Source organism: Canis lupus, chromosome 11 (assembly GCF_011100685.1).
Source record: "Canis lupus familiaris isolate Mischka breed German Shepherd chromosome 11, alternate assembly UU_Cfam_GSD_1.0, whole genome shotgun sequence".
Classification (NCBI taxonomy): Eukaryota; Metazoa; Chordata; class Mammalia; order Carnivora; family Canidae; genus Canis; species Canis lupus.
In genome coordinates, this window is record NC_049232.1 from 35814159 (window position 1) to 35830302 (window position 16144).

A 16144-nucleotide genomic window follows, 5' to 3' on the forward strand; every position below is an offset into this window, starting at 1 on the left:
CATACACAGTGGAATCCTGTGCAGCCATTTTTTTTGTTGCTGCTGTTGTTAAACATAAAGAAGTGTACGATAAAGTCATAAGAGATGGGGTTATTTCAAGGATTTTTGAACAATATTAAAGCAAACTTAACCATCAAGACTTGCTACAAACAAGTATTCTCCCTGTGGTCCTCCATACCACCTTTTACGAAAAACAGACTTCTCCCTAGTGACAATTTCCCTTTTTAATAGGTCAAGGCACCATAGGAAACTATTTGTAAATAGTTAAAAAATATGTTAACAGAAGCAAAAACTAATGCAAATACAACTCAAAATATCTCAGTGGCTTGTATCAAATATTTCTTACTTTACATGAGGATTAGGAGATGGTTTCAGCTTTTCTGGGCTCTATTCCATTATCTTGTCATTTTAGGACTCACTGCAAAAAAGCTATCACTAACACATACATCCTGTTCTCATGGTGGAGAGCAAAACTTTAGGAAGCGCTTATATAGTTTGGCTCTGTACTCCACAGTTTGTGCTCAGATACACAGCTAAGAATAGCTATGGCTAATGCCCAACCTACATACAACATGAATGAGAAATTTTATAAGCTACTGCTATTTTGAGGCTGTCCATACATGCCTTTGCAAAACATTCATGGATACATAAAATTTATGTAAAAACTTAAAACATGTGACACTGACTTTGGGGCTGAAAACTCGAAAAACCTAATTTTTTTTATACAGTGGGCAAAACTGTTACCTGTGATAATGTGAAAGAAAATTCAGTGCCTTTAGGTGACGAGGCTTCAAGATAGAATGCTAGCATCTTCAGTGGGTTGTTATTAGGATATTAAAAGGACACTTCAAGAAAGAACGGAGTTTTTTTTTTTTTTTTTAAGAAAGGAGTTTTTATTTTTTTAATTTAATTTTTTTTTAAAGAAAGGAGTTTTTAAAAATAGCAAATGACAAAAGAAGAACCTAAAAATTCCGTGCACTTCAGTGTTGAAAATTCCCACTGAATTTTCAAATTCAGAAAAAGACTGGGGTCAAAGATCCAATCAAAGAAAGGTATAAACTGGGGAACCCTGGGTGGCTCAGTGGTTTAGCGCCACCTTCACCCAGGGGCATGATCCTGGAGTCCTGGGATTGAGTCCCAGGTCAGGCTTCCTGCACGGAGCCTGCTTCTCCCTCTGCCTGCCTGTGTCTCTGCCTCTCTCTCTCTGTCTCACTCATGAATAACTAAACTCTTAAAAAAAAAAAAAAAAAAAAAAAGGTATAAGCTACCAGCCTTTCCTAATCTTTCCTAATTCAAATTGGACTACATTGGTCCTTCAGATGAACAGTTTCTAGGGAAGAGACCAAGGGTTTCTCAGGAAAACCTATAAATTCAAAGTGAATGTAAATTAAATATATAATCAGTATGTCTGAGGGGGGCGATGGGGAAAAAACAAATTTAAAAAAGCCAAGTCTGAGGAAAGTCCTATGGCCTTTCAAGGCCACTAGGCATGAAGCTGACTAAAATAACACACCATAAAGTATTATTATTACTGAAAGTAACATAGCCTCCATCAGGAGAAATTAACAGAGATCTAAAAAGGAAGCTTGGGTCCCCAACATCCTATAGCCTGAAAGTAGACACAATACTACCCAGTTGATGAGGGTAGTATTTTCCAATGACCTTTTCAGATGCAATAAGGATGATACTGAAAAGTAGAGAACTGTCACAGGATTAGCTAAAAGCCAGAGAGAAATGGTCTACCTTGACAGTCTCGGGAAAACCGGGGCCTAATCAAGGGAACCTTCCTTACACCTAAAATAGATCTCACAGTATTTTCCCAGAATTTTATATTTCTTAGGGATCAATGACTGCTGTAGGCCTCTTTTAAGCTTCTCCTTTCCAAATAAGAGCATAAGAGTTTGTATGGCTCCCTATCTCAGATCTAGGTATGTGATAAAGGGGAGAACGGAGCAAATAACTTGTGTTTTCGGTTCCTAAGTCTTCAGATCAAGGCCTTCTATCAATCATGAAATCCTAGACTTTATGTCTGATGCCATGATTAGATTAGGCAGGGAATGAGTGGGATTTGGTATGTTTAGAAAACAAACTCACCTGCGTGTACCTAATTTCTTAATTTCATTACAGTAGTTAAAACCATGTTGTAATTTTGTGCCACTATTTTTTTTTATTAAAGATTTTATTTATTTATTTACTCATAAGGGGGGGGGTGCAAAGACACAGGCAGAGGGAGGAGCAAGCTCCCCGCAGGGAGCCTAATGCGGGACTCGATCCTGAGACTGCGGGATCATGCCCTGAGCCAAAGGCAGAGCCACCAGACGTCCCTGTGCCAGTATTTTTGAGAATACTTTAAGAGCTAGCTTGTCAGTACAATAAAACTCTTCAAACATATTTAACTGAAAAGTACCAATGCTTCAGTGTTCTATAACTAAAATTTCCTATGTTTCAGTTTCAAAACACTGAAAATAAATCCCCTCTTAAATGACCAACTTGCTTGAGCCTTCTCTATAAAATCTTTACACACAATAGCTAAAATGGGTTTTTTTACCCTTTGTCTAAATGTATCTTTCCTTTCTGTTGAAGTTTCTACCCAGAAAAGCCACATAACAATAAGCCACATAAACAATATCCATCTGTGAAAAACAAAGGTGGCAAGAAAAAAACAAACATTACTTTGTTAAGTAGTTACCATAAAATACTCTAAAATTTTAAATTCACATTATAAAAACCGTCTAATCTCTATACCGAATATGGGGCTTGAACTTACAACCCAAAGATCAAGAGTCATATGCTCTACAAACGGATCCAGCCAGGCTCCCATTAAAAGTATTGTTTTTAAAGATTTATTTATTTGAAAGAGCACGCCTACAGAGGGCGGGATGGTCTCAAGCCATCAAGAGCAGAGCCAGGCAGGAAGCTCATTCTTACAACCACAAGATCACTACCTAACCAGTGGAAACTAAGAGTCAGACCCTTAACTGACTACAACACCCTGGCGCCCCTACCCGCCCCCACACACTTAGTAGTAGTCCTAAATTACTCTGAAGGAGCTAGTCAAGTTTCCTTAAACACACTATCTTGCCTAATTTCCCTATTACAGATTTTACCTTGTATTATCTAAGTACGTTTATATCCTGATATACCAAGAGGATGTCTTAATGAAATGATTTTTGTGGCACCAGGCCAGGCATGGAGCCCAATTCAGGGCTTGAACTCAGGACCCTGAGATCAAGATCTGAGTTGGAAACTTAACCGACTGAACCATGCAGCAGATGCTCTTGATTCCCCATTTTTACTATTTTTTTTATACAACAAAAAACTTTTCAATAGTTTTCTCCCATAATTTTTAGAAACACAAAATAGTAACAGCAAATATCCTATAAAATAAAACTGGTATAAATACAGAGAGATTTATACTTAAATGCCTCATTCAGTGTATAACTAATTATACATTAAAAATAAACTCACATGTCAGTCTCTGAAGGACAGGGCTGTTTTACCATTTTGGGTCTGCCTCTTGGTTTTGGGATCTTGACTTCTGTAGCTAACATTTACAGGGAAAAACAAAATCAGTAACTACCATCTTTCAAGATGCAATTCTCACATATAAAGATTACAAATGATATATACTAAGAATATCAGTGATTTATTAAAGATATTATCATCTTAAGTTTTAAATATCATATCCCTCAATGATTCAAATGAGCAACAACAGAGTATTTAAAAGGGGGTAGATGAACAGAGTCATCTTCATTCCCTCCTTAGTATAGCTAAGAGGGTTTAGAAGAACATTCTTCATGGTTTCAACTGTACAATAGATAGTACTACTTATATTCAATTTTCATATACATATTAGAATAAGCGTATATTGTACATTCATATCTTTGAAAATCTGCATCAGAGTTCACCGAATTTCCTAACACCATTAATCTGATCCATTATCAAATTCCAAAAATAATGATAGAAACAAATCTCAGGATTTTTCTTTTCTGGGTATTACTGATCTTCCCCCATTTTCAAAGAATTCAATTATAGTTAGAAAAAGAACTGGTCCCATTTTGGTTAATTTTCTTTGTTTAACTTTGTATTAGAGGTATATCCTTCCAAAATATTTCCAATTTCCTGAATTAGGCAGGAATTCGACAGGCAATGCTGAAGACAGCTGCATACTATAAAGGTCCTGACACAAAGAATGCAATAATTTCCATTTGGAAAATTTATGCTTTCTACAGTAAGAGGTAAAATAAACCCATCATTCATGGAATATAACCTCACCACAGCCTCATGTGCCGCTATTAGGGGAAAATGTAAGAGAGATAAAACAGAAAATGAAAAAAAAGTCCCAAGCAATTATTTTAAATCTAAAATACTTGATCACACAAAGCAGAAACTATGTTTATCTCCTCTGAAGTTTATACATACATCATATATATATATATATAAATCTATATATATAGGCTGCCTACCCACCTATTCCAAAGTATCTGAGGCACAACACTGTAATAAGAGTACTAACAAGCCAGAGATTTAAACATTAATAGTCCTACCTGCAGGTCGTCCTCTTTTAGGACTCACTTTTAGATTCACAGATGCTGTTGCTGTTGTCACTACTCCTGCCTCCTCAGTTTCTACTTGTTTTTCTGCCTGAATTACAAAGACTTAATTAATTTACTTAACAAGTAAATAGGCATTCCAAGTTTAATTCAACAGCAAAGATATGCCACCTTAAAGAATTTACAAATAAGCATAACTTGTACATGATTTTTCAACAGTGAACTCATCAATGACATCCCCAAACACTGCTTATAACTCTAGTGAACATTATTTTTTAAACAATTTACTTCTTTGAGAGAAGAGTGGGAAGGCAGGGGAAAGGGTAGAAGGGAAAAAGAGGAGACAATTCCCAAGCAGATGCCCCACGAGCGTGGAGTCACAGGTAGGACTTGATCTCATGCCCCTGAGATCATGACCTGAGTTTAAATCAAGAGCAACCACTTAACCAACCGTGCCACTCAGGGGCAAACAAGACAAGAAATTAAGCTGCTAATATTTCTTATTCTTTTACTAATATGTTTTATTTTTGAACTGACATCTGTTCTTCTCTTGTTATTATTTTCCATAAAGAGTGATTTACTACAGTGGAGTAATAAATTCCAGTGACCCTTTGCAAACTAAAATGACCCCCAAAGAGACAAGAGCCCCAAATCAGAGTCATTTTAATTGATTAAAGCAGTAGAACAAAGGTTAAAACCACCAATTAAGAAAGGAAATGTAAACAACTGATCATAATTGAAATGGAAGGAAAGAGACAGTGTAGAAAGAGGATGGGAGGACCACTATGAGCTGCTTCCCTATAACCAATTATTTCAGCATTAACTAGATCAACAAAAATAAACGAATAAAAAGCATGTAAAAACATGCACAATCTATTATTGATAAAAAAAAAACTTTAAAATCTTTTTTAATAAACGTTTTATTTATTTGATAAAGAGAGCATGAGTAGGGGGCAGGAGAAGAGGGAGACTCCCTGATCAGCAGGAGCCTGATAGGGGGGCTCTATCCCAGGACCTTGAGATTATAACATTAAGCCAAAGGCAGACACTTAACCAACTGAGCCACCCAGGGTCCCCAAAAACTTAATAATGCTCAGTATTGGTAAGGAAATAAAGAATCTTACTATTGATTACCAATGATCAATTAAGTGGCAACACCTTCCTGAAAGGTTCTTTACAAATATGAGCACTTTAAAATACACAAATTTTCTGGGGGGGTGTTATTTATTTGTGAGAGACCCACACAGAGAGAGAGGCAGAGACATAGGCAGAGGGAGAAGCAGGCTCCATGCAGGGAGCCCAATGTGGGACTCAATCCCAGGACTCCAGGATCACGCCCTGAGCCAAAGGCAGATGGCTCAACCACTGAGCCACCCAGGTGTCCCAAAACTATGCAAATTTTTGATTTAGCAATCCCACTTCTAAGAATGTATCCATTTTTTAATTTTAAACATGTTTGCTTTTATAGTTGGAAAATAATGCATATTCAAAGTATTTTTAAAAGTCAATAAACTCAACTAAGTTCACCTATGAATTGTTCTCAAGGAACATTAACAAAAATTGCTCCATTAAACATCAGCTAAGGTTCTATCTCTAAAATTTTAAACTTACAAACCACCTCTACACTCCTGCCCCAATCTTGATTCTCCTCTGGTGGGAAGCCAGGCATCTGTGTTTTCACCAAGCTCCCCAGGTATCAAAATTGAGAAGCCAAGACTGACAGCTCTTCTCATACAGAGGTGTTAAGAGGGCAAAATTCTCTAAAATTCAGTTCAAACTGATGAGTTAATGCAAAAAAAAAAAACAACGACGACAACAAAAAAAAAAACCCCACAGTTCTTCATTTACACTTGCAATTTTTGGAAGTAAATCAAAACATTATGCAAGATAAAGGCAGAATGGGTCTTTTGGAGGAGACAGCAAGAAGAGTATCAATAATTAGTATCATAAATAAAAACTTAACACTAATACTGAATCAAAAAAACCAGCCCTACCATAGATATGTATTCTCCACTGTTAGAAAAATCAGGCAAGTCAAAAACATTCCTCATGAAAATAAAAGAAAATATACATACTTAAATCTTAAACACAGACTACAAATTTATTTCTTCTGTATTTATTTGATCTAAGACCTCTAACCCTTTGACACTTTTACTCCCCATTTATTACCCTCTTTCTTGTACTACTCTACTCTCCCTTCATGATCTTACCTAAAAGCACCCCACCACCAACCTCATAGGACTACATTATTCATATGCAAGCCCTCCAGTTTTCTTGTTTTGCTACACCTGTCCCACAAATCTCTGTAAAACTCTACCTTTTCTGTTCTATTATTCCCTGCTACTGAGACCTGAGGGGGGGGGAGATATGATACAAACACTTATTCATTTTATGCAATCTCAGTTGAGATTTCAAAGCCATCCATTAATACCTTTATCCTGTTGTGTGTGCCCTCTTTCCTCACCAGCATTTCAATCCTTTCTTCTTGCCTTATATCATACATGCAGTCCTCCTCTGAACGGGATACTAAAGAGACTGAGGCTACATACATATCCCTTAATTCCCAATTCTCCCCAGAATTTTTAAATAACCTCCTCCATCCTTCTCTTTAATGTTAAAAAGATGAAATGTCCATCTCCTTCTTCCTGTTAAGTCTCGTCCTTCAAATGTGCCCCCCTCCTTTCTTTCATCCTGCATCTCCTTACTACAATTATTCATATTTTCCACATCTTCAATCTTTCCCAGTTTTGCAAGGAACTGTTAGAGCCTTCATATTTTTTTCACTTGAAACCTTTCCTTTAACCATGCAAATCCCTGTTGCTGCATTCTCTCTCCTTCCCTTCAAAGATTTCAAACATAATGTAACTTTAATATTGAACATTTTATTCTGCAACCCCCTTCATTTGCCCTTACCATTTGACTTTAAAGTATCCTGGGGGAGCCCCACTATCAAATATCTTCCAGGATCCTCTCTGTATCAGGACATTATTGACCATTTTCAAAAAATTCTTTCCTCCCTTGACATCTTCTCTTTTCACCTGATAGTTCATTCTCAGCCTTCACTCTACAAAGCAACCGCTCATCTCCATTATGTTCTCTCAGGATTCTAGTTTCTGCATTCTTGACCACCTCACCTCTTTGTCCTATCTTTATAGTAGTGACTACATCTTTTCACTTTTACCTTTTCCCCTTTTGATGTCAAAACTATGTATCTGCAGTCTAATTCCCCCAGATGTTTCACTTCCTCTTCCCCACCATGCCTCTGCTCCCAAACCAAGGCAACCTTGGGAGTCACCCTAGATTCCTCCGTCCCTTCACACACCTACTTCCAATCAACCATCAATGTTAACCCCTGCAGTTCTCTTAAATCCTATCTCTGAGTCTACAACACTAAAAAACCTGCTAGAAGGTCCCTTCCTCTCAATCTCATGCTAACTCCTTAGAAAAGCCTTTCATGACTTAATCACCAAGTCACTATCCTCTTTTAACTCTTATTTTATGTATTGTCTGTCTCAACAAAAAAAATACATGTTCAACGAAAAGAGACCTTATCTTCTATTACTGACTACTCCATGCTCTGCTTGCACCAGTGACATTAGTACTAAAATTCTGAATTAATCTGTGAACTTGTCTCATTAATCCAGTCTCCATCATTCACATTGCTTGAAATATAAGTGATTAAATGGCTCTCATCACTTCTCTAAGTTCAAGGTTAAATTTAAGGTATTGTACCATTTTCCCTCAAACTTTATGGTCTGGTAATACTGAGATGGAATGCTTAAAATGAAATTTTCTCTACACTTCTATATATACTATTCAGATTGCCTCACATGTTCTTCACGTCCCCTCCTTCATCTACCTGACAAGACTCTGCCATTATTAAAATCCTGTTAAAGTTATCATAGCTCCTTCCACATATCCCACAGGAAACAAAAAGCCACTATAATTATGTTTTTGTATATTACTTCCTCGTAAGATAACCGAAGCCTTAGTTTTCCTTGAATCTCTGGCGTATAATAGTCTGAGACATAAACAGGTTGTCAGAAACAGGTGATGACAAAACTTCATATAGGGAAGAAGAAACATTAGTTAAAGCAAGGGTGTACCTCCTCCTAAAATGTCACATATTCTCATTTCATGCAACAATTCTGCTAATAACATTAGAATGGACAATATTGACAGAGCAATTACTGTGTACCAGGATTTATTGTGGATATTTAATATGTGGTAACTCATTTCATCCTTTCAACAACCTTATCAGTATATGTTATTATCCATTTTACGGAGAAACCCTGAGGAAGTGTTGTTAACAGGAATGAAAACTGAGGCATTTTAATTCCTCTACCATTCAACTTATCTTTTTGTTTTGTTTTGTTTTGTTTTTGTTTTTGACCATTCAACTTATCTTAAGGGTGCTATATCACTAGAAAAGAAACACAGATAACTTTCCTAAGTAAATATAAACTATCCTTTCAAAAAATTAATGACTTGGAGTAAAGGGCCAACTCTAAATTTAATAAGATTTCATTATCTCTTTCTCAATCTAAAATAAAAATTATTTTAAGATCCCTGTGGTTAAGCACTAACATTACCTTTCTCTTTCTCCCTCTTCTGGCAGCTTTTGGAGTGGTTATGTCAATTGCTTTAGTCACATCCTGAAATTTGAAAAAAAAAAAAAAATATATATATATATACACACACACACACACACAAATGAAACTGAATAAATTATGTCAAGACTTAAAGCAAATTTCTTAAACTACAAATAATACCCATATTTCACTAGGTAAACTTGTTTTGCAACACTGAAATTTAAAATTATAAACATTCAAAGTCAACACTATCACTATAAAATGAAAGGAACAGCCAGTATCTTTGTCTAAAAAAAATAAAAAAACTTACCCCTGTCAGATGAAATATAAAATTCATGCTTGCTAGTGCACAAGGAAATCTGTCTTTTTAAATTTATAAAACCACTTTTTTCTACAGTACAATCCTGAATTTTCGGGTTGTAAATTTTAAGAAGTGGGTGAGACTTTGGAGATCATCTAACAACCATTCCATGAGACCTGAAAAGACTCAGTATCCTCAACTCACAGATAATCAAATACAGAGATGGAAGCAAAGCTAGATTTTTAAAAATTCAGTTCAGGGACACCAGAGTGGCTCAGTGGTTGAGCGTCTGCCTTTGGCTCAGGTCATGATCCCAGGGTCCTGGGATCAAGTTCCTCATCAGGCTCCCCATAGGGAGCCTGCTTCTCCCTCTGTCTTATGTCTCTGCCTCTCTGTGTGTCTCCCATGAATGAATGAATAAATAAATAATTTTTTAAAAAATGATTTTATTAATTTACTCACGAGAGACACACAGAGAGAAGAGTCAGAAACACAGGCAGAGGGAGAAGCAGCTCCATGCAGGGAGCCTGACATGGGACTCGATCCCGGGTTTCCAGGATCACACCCTGGGCTGAAGGCGACGCTAAACCGCTGAGCCACCCGGGCTGCCCAATAAATAAAATCTTTAGGGATCCCTGGGTGGCGCAGCGGTTTGGCGCCTGCCTTTGGCCCAGGGCGCGATCCTGGAGACCCGGGATTGAATCCCACGTCGGGCTCCCGGTGCATGGAGCCTGCTTCTCCCTCTCCCTCTCCCTCTGCCTGTGTCTCTGCCTCTCTCTCTCTCTCTCTCACTGTGTGCCTATCATAAATAAATTTTTTTAAAAATTTAAATAAATAAATAAATAAATAAATAAATAAATAAATAAATAAATAAATAAAATCTTTAAAAAAAATTCAGTTCAATATCTTTTCTAGTACCTCCCATCCCACAATACTTTGCTTTAAAAAAAATTCCTGGGATGCCTGGGTGGCTCAGTGGCTGATCATCTGCCTTTGGCTCAGGATGTGATACTCGGGTCCTGGGATCAAGTCCCACATCTGGCTCCCCACAGGGAGCCTGCTTCTCCCTCTGCCTGTGTCTCTGCCTCTCTCTCTGTGTGTCTCTCATGAATAAATAAATAAAATCTTAAAATAAAATAGAAATAAAAAAATAAATAAAAAAGATTCCTAACAGTAACTCACTCTCCTATAGGTGGACCTCACATATTATAGAGCAAAGTAACTTCAAATAAAAATATCCATGCATTTTTTTGGTAAGTAGTCTCTATTACCAATGTGGGGCTTAAACTTATGACCTGAAGATCAAGAGTCACATGCTCTATCTACTGAGCCAGTCAGGCGCTACAACATCCCTGCATCTTAAAAATGCAAAAATTATTTTACAATACAGCATTTAATATTCACACAAGGAAATAAGCCTTACAAATTTTCTTTCATTACTCAACTAGTTTAAATATTACTTTATTTTGCGATCAAATGACCAACCCATCTTACAACTTCCTCCTTACAACGAGTTTAGAATGCAAGAGAAATTAAACATACCTCATTGCTGGCTTTTTCTTCATGGTCAGTATCTTCCTTTGAAACACTTGTTTCTTTTTCTTCAACTTCAACATCAGATGATGCATTTGATTGTTTAGTTGATGCCTATAAACATTCAGGTCTATTAACTTCACAGAATAACATTTTATCCCAATTTAAAACTTTTCTACCCATGAAAAGATTCAAGAGCCTATTTACAAAAAAGTTATAAGAGCATTCTCATTTCTGTTCCACATGTATGCTTTTAACATACATAATTTTTTTAAAGTTTTAAATTCTACTTTTGTATTATTTTCTTTTAAAAGGTTTTATAAGGGGTTGTATTCCTAGAATTAAAGGTATACAAATTGTAAAGGATAGAACAGTGAGACAGATAGAAATGGAAGTATAATTACAAAGAATACCATTCTGATTTCCTGACCAATAAATATCAAACAAGATAGAACGTAACTTGATTTACAATAGCATTCTATTTATTCACTACTGACATATTCTAAAAAGAAACTTATTTACTCCAAGACACAGAGCTTTAGCAAAGGACATATATCACAGCTTTATTTAAAGACTTTGATCTAGATCTCATACTTAGTTTATTTAACATGCAGATTCCTGAGACATAAACTTAAGTGATTCTGATTTAAAAGGTACCGAGTGGGAGGCCACCAAACATCTTTTTATTCCCCCCATATTCGTGAATGGAAATTCAGTCAGGCAGCATTCATTCCTCTGGGTTCAGGATGGTGGTGAGAAGTAATCATTACTAAATTTTAAAAGTACCCTCAGGTGATAAGAAACTTACACAGATGAACTACTAGGGGCCCAGAAAGATGAATAACAGAGGTTAACACATTACATACTGGGAGAGGGTAAGCACAGGTCTACAAAATGATAGTACTCCAAGTCCAAACTGTGCCTCTAATGATTTCCTTCTCAAGTCTAAACTGTAAACCCATTTCCTCTTTTGTAAAAAACCCATAAAATTATAAAGTCACAACAAAAAAAATATAAAAATGCCCTCAAAATTACTTATATAAATTTCTGTAAATCACCATGGTCAGTTTTTTTGTTATATATGTTTGGGGATCACCGCTTTCCCCAAATCCTAGGAATGTGCCACTGGGGACCTGTTTGAGCCAGAACAGAGTACATCCCACCAGCATAACCTTTTACACTTTTGTTACGGGCAGAAAACTGCTAGGTTTCATGTATACAACATATTAAAAATTTCATTATATTTTGAAATGGAAAATCCCAAGCATATATGGTGAAAACTACATGGAGTTTAGTAGGTACACAGGAACAGAGAATAGGGTGACCATGTTGGGCTAGCAGGAGGATAAAAACGTTCTTGAAGGTGAAATCACAGGACAGATGATCAAAGTTTTTTTTTTTTTTTAATTTTATTTCAGTTTGTAATTTTCTTTTTTTTTTTAATTTTTTATTTATTTATGATAGGCACACAGTGAGAGAGAGAGGCAGAGACACAGGCAGAGGGAGAAGCAGGCTCCATGCACCGGGAGCCCAACATGGGATTCGATCCCGGGTCTCCAGGATCGCGCCCTGGGCCAAAGGCAGGCGCTAAACCGCTCGCTGCACCACCCAGGGATCCCGATCAGAGTGAAGTTTTAGGAAAGATTAATTCAGTCTCTTTGGACTCCCGTTCTACAATGGAGGCAACAATGATGGGAGACCATCTAGTCTTACATTCACACAATATTTAGTGAATACTTAATCCTGCCACACATATAGCAATACTAGGCACATACGACACATACAACTTATTTATTCATGGAGTTCATTATCTGTGGCAGTTAAGTACAGAGCAAATATGATATGGTATGATTAAACAAATTAAGTTTTGGGTGGTAATGAAGATATTTAGGATCATAATGCAGCCTTGGAGCCTCAATGTAAGATTTAAATTTCCAGGGAGAGTATCACCTGAAAAGTTATCAAAGTTGAGAAAAAGCATGGCACACGCAAAAACAGAAAAAAAAAAAAAAAAAAAAACAAGCACAGACATAAAAGTAGAAAGCTGTAGAATTTCTGGTTTGCTATCACCTTTAGATTTTACTACCTCAGTCTAGTTTATTTATTTATAAAAAAAATTTTAAGCTCTATGCCCAATGTGGGGCTTGAACTCACAACCCTAAGATCAAAAGTCACATGCTCAACAGACTACCAGTCAGGCACTCCTACTTCAGTCTAATTTAAATGAACAAAACCTCTGGACAAATGAAAAACATAAAACTGGAGGGTTCATTTAAAGCTGCTCTTCTAAACACCAAGAACATTTAAGTATAATTTGCATTGTGCTGTACTTCTGTAACAGATTTATCCCATGTGAGATTTGTATTCTAATACAATTTTATGGATTTAAAAATTAAAATGTTTAAGAAAAAAGTACATTCTTCAAATTATAAAACCTGAATTTAAGAAAACAGTATATATGGCTTCAAAGTCAATGATACATCAAACTACCAATCAGGACTTAAACAATTGAATATTTTTCTCAGTTTTCTGAGATCTGTTTAACCATGTAGGTAATATTTTCATCATTTCATCTAGATATGAAAAATCAAGGTTCAACCTCACAAGCACAATTTAATCTGAAATCCACAAGGCTCTTAATATTTATTTCCCTATGGCTATAATAGTGGTTATCACCCACCACTGAATAAATAATACTAAACTAAATTTTATGTAATACAACGCACCTGTTGACTTGAAAATTTCACTTTCGGATTATTATCAATCTCCCATAAACCTTCATTAAAGCCTTTTCGTTTATTTGGTTTGCCGTACTTTTCCTTGTTTTCTGAGTAAGGAAATATATCCTTTGGGCCTAAAAAAGCACTAAAAAAGGAGAAGGAGAAAAATATAAGTGCAAATCAATCTCAAATATATGTCATTAAATAGCACTGCCCTATGATGCAATTATAAACAATTCTTAACCCCAAATTCATTTAAAAAGTCTCACATAAAGGGTAGACACAAATAACTCATTAGACCTAAGTTCAGACACTTTTATTAAATTCAATCACAAGTTCCTAGAATCCATTCCTGTATTAAAAAAAAACACTCAAGTTGCACAATGTGAATGTACTTAATGCCACTGTACACTTGAAAATGGTTAAAATGGAAAAAAAAAAAAAAAAAAGGAAAATGGTTAAAATGGTAAATTTTATGTATATAATAAAAAATACCCCAGAATGAACTGATAAAACTACATTTATCCATTAAAAATGCACTCCAAATATGATTTTATTTCAAAGTAATTTAGTAATTTAGTACAATACACAACTCATAAAACTATCGATAAGGTATAATACTCTATGTACATATACACAGGCTTTTGTAATAGAATGTGTTAAGGATTTTACCATATTCAATGAAGGAATGAGAGGTTATAACTGGTTCGTTTGTTCAATCATATATTCATTAAAGTCAGTCTTGTATTTGTGGTAGATACGCTCTATAAAGTCACCACAAACACTGAATTAGTAACAAACCACTGCCCCGCAGAAAATAAAGGGCAGGGTTCCTTTGAGCTTCTGGTCACATCGTCAACCAATCAATACATAATCTTGTTTTTTTCTGTGTGTTTCTGTTTTAAAGATACTTTAATTAATATGTTAGTGACCCATTAATATTAAACTCACAGTCAGCAACTTATATAAGACATACATACTTTCTCCATATAGCACAAAACTGCCTTCTTGTACTTAGGAATGCTAAAAAGCACTTCAGCACCATATTTGGGAACTATTACAAACTGCAAAACGACCAAGAAAGAAAAGCACAAAAATACATAAACTATAGCACTACATAAGACTGCAAAATAGGACAGCTGTTTACAGTATGAGAGCAAAAATAAGGCGACAAAGTATTGCCCTGGTCAGCTTCAGCTAAGAATGTGTGCATCAAATTATTCAAAAGTTTTACCATTTTGCTTGCCCATGAAGGCACCATGAGTACTGATCGGGGTGTTACCAATATATTTTTAGTGAGCAGACAAATGCACAAAAATGAAATCTGTAAATGATGAAACTGTGTGTAATTGGAGATAATCTCCAGGACAGACCCCTTATGTCAGTCTGTCCTGTGGATGTCTGTTAATTCTATAATGGAAGATGCACTGTATCTATGAGTTTTTTGGTTATGCTTCTTGATATACATGTATTCACCAAAAGGAAAAGGGAAAGCAGATTACTATTCATATCCTCTAAAATGTGCTATAATTTAAGATTATAAAATTATTATATATATTTAACAAATTCCTTATCTGGTGAAATTCTTTTAAGAATTTAGGACCTAATGACTACAGTTAACAGTCCAGTTAGAGTATTTTAAAAGGCTTTAGGATAAAATTTTAATTAAAAAAGACAGTTCTATTTAAATATAACCAGCACATATAAAAATTAGCCTTATAATTTAAATTCTGTAATTTAGAATTCTCACTGTATATAGGTATTTTTAACAGTACATCGATTAAAGAACATTTGAATCATTATCTCATTTGATTCAGAAATTCAGCTTTTATTAGGAATCATTCATTCCTACCCATGATCTCAAATTAGAAAAATTAACGCAGGGGCAGCCCCAGGGGCGCAGCGGTTTAGCACTGCCTGCAGGCCGGGGCCTGATCCTGGAGACCCAGGATGGAGTCCTACATCAGGCTCCCTGCATGGAGCCTGCTTCTTCCTCTGCCTGTGTCTCTGCCTCTCTCTCTCTCTGTCTCTATGAATAAATATTTTTTTAAAAAAAGAAAAACTAACGCATTTAGTTAAAAAAGTAAAGCAATTACTCCTACATAATGTTTCAAATTCCAACTAGATAACTTGAGTTAAATATCGATCAAAAACAAATATACTTCTAGTTAGAACAAAGCAATTTAACACAAATTCTCTCTCCCAAAACCTCACAAAAACAACTCATAAGGCCAAAGACGAAAAGAAACACAATACCATCAGAAACTTAGAAACTGGAAAGAAAACAAAAAGTTGGATACTAAGCAGCAATGTACACAGCACCATCTCTTACAGTTCAAGATGCCCAAAGGGCTCAAAATTGGTGGAATCGGGAACTTCTCAAAGGGGAAGAGACCTTAAGTATTTAATAAAACTATAGAAAAATGTTTTAAAACTTCAAACAGA

At 35.7% G+C, this 16144-nt stretch overlaps 1 protein-coding gene across 5 annotated transcripts in view; it reads right to left on the minus strand.

The window, feature by feature from the left end:
* Positions 1–16144, minus strand: part of PSIP1 (PC4 and SFRS1 interacting protein 1) — a 46489-nt gene that overhangs the window by 14592 nt on the left and 15753 nt on the right. For all 5 annotated transcript variants that reach the window (XR_005366781.1, XM_038552433.1, XM_038552435.1 and 2 more), the window contains exons 3-7: positions 13706–13844; positions 10989–11093; positions 9146–9208; positions 4548–4644; positions 3469–3544 (exon numbers count right to left, since the gene is read on the minus strand). Coding sequence is in view for 4 of the 5 variants with exons in the window: in XM_038552433.1 (XP_038408361.1) it covers positions 3469–3544; positions 4548–4644; positions 9146–9208; positions 10989–11093; positions 13706–13844 (480 nt within the window). In the remaining variant the exon portion in view is untranslated. The remainder of the gene's footprint in view (positions 1–3468; positions 3545–4547; positions 4645–9145; positions 9209–10988; positions 11094–13705; positions 13845–16144) is intronic.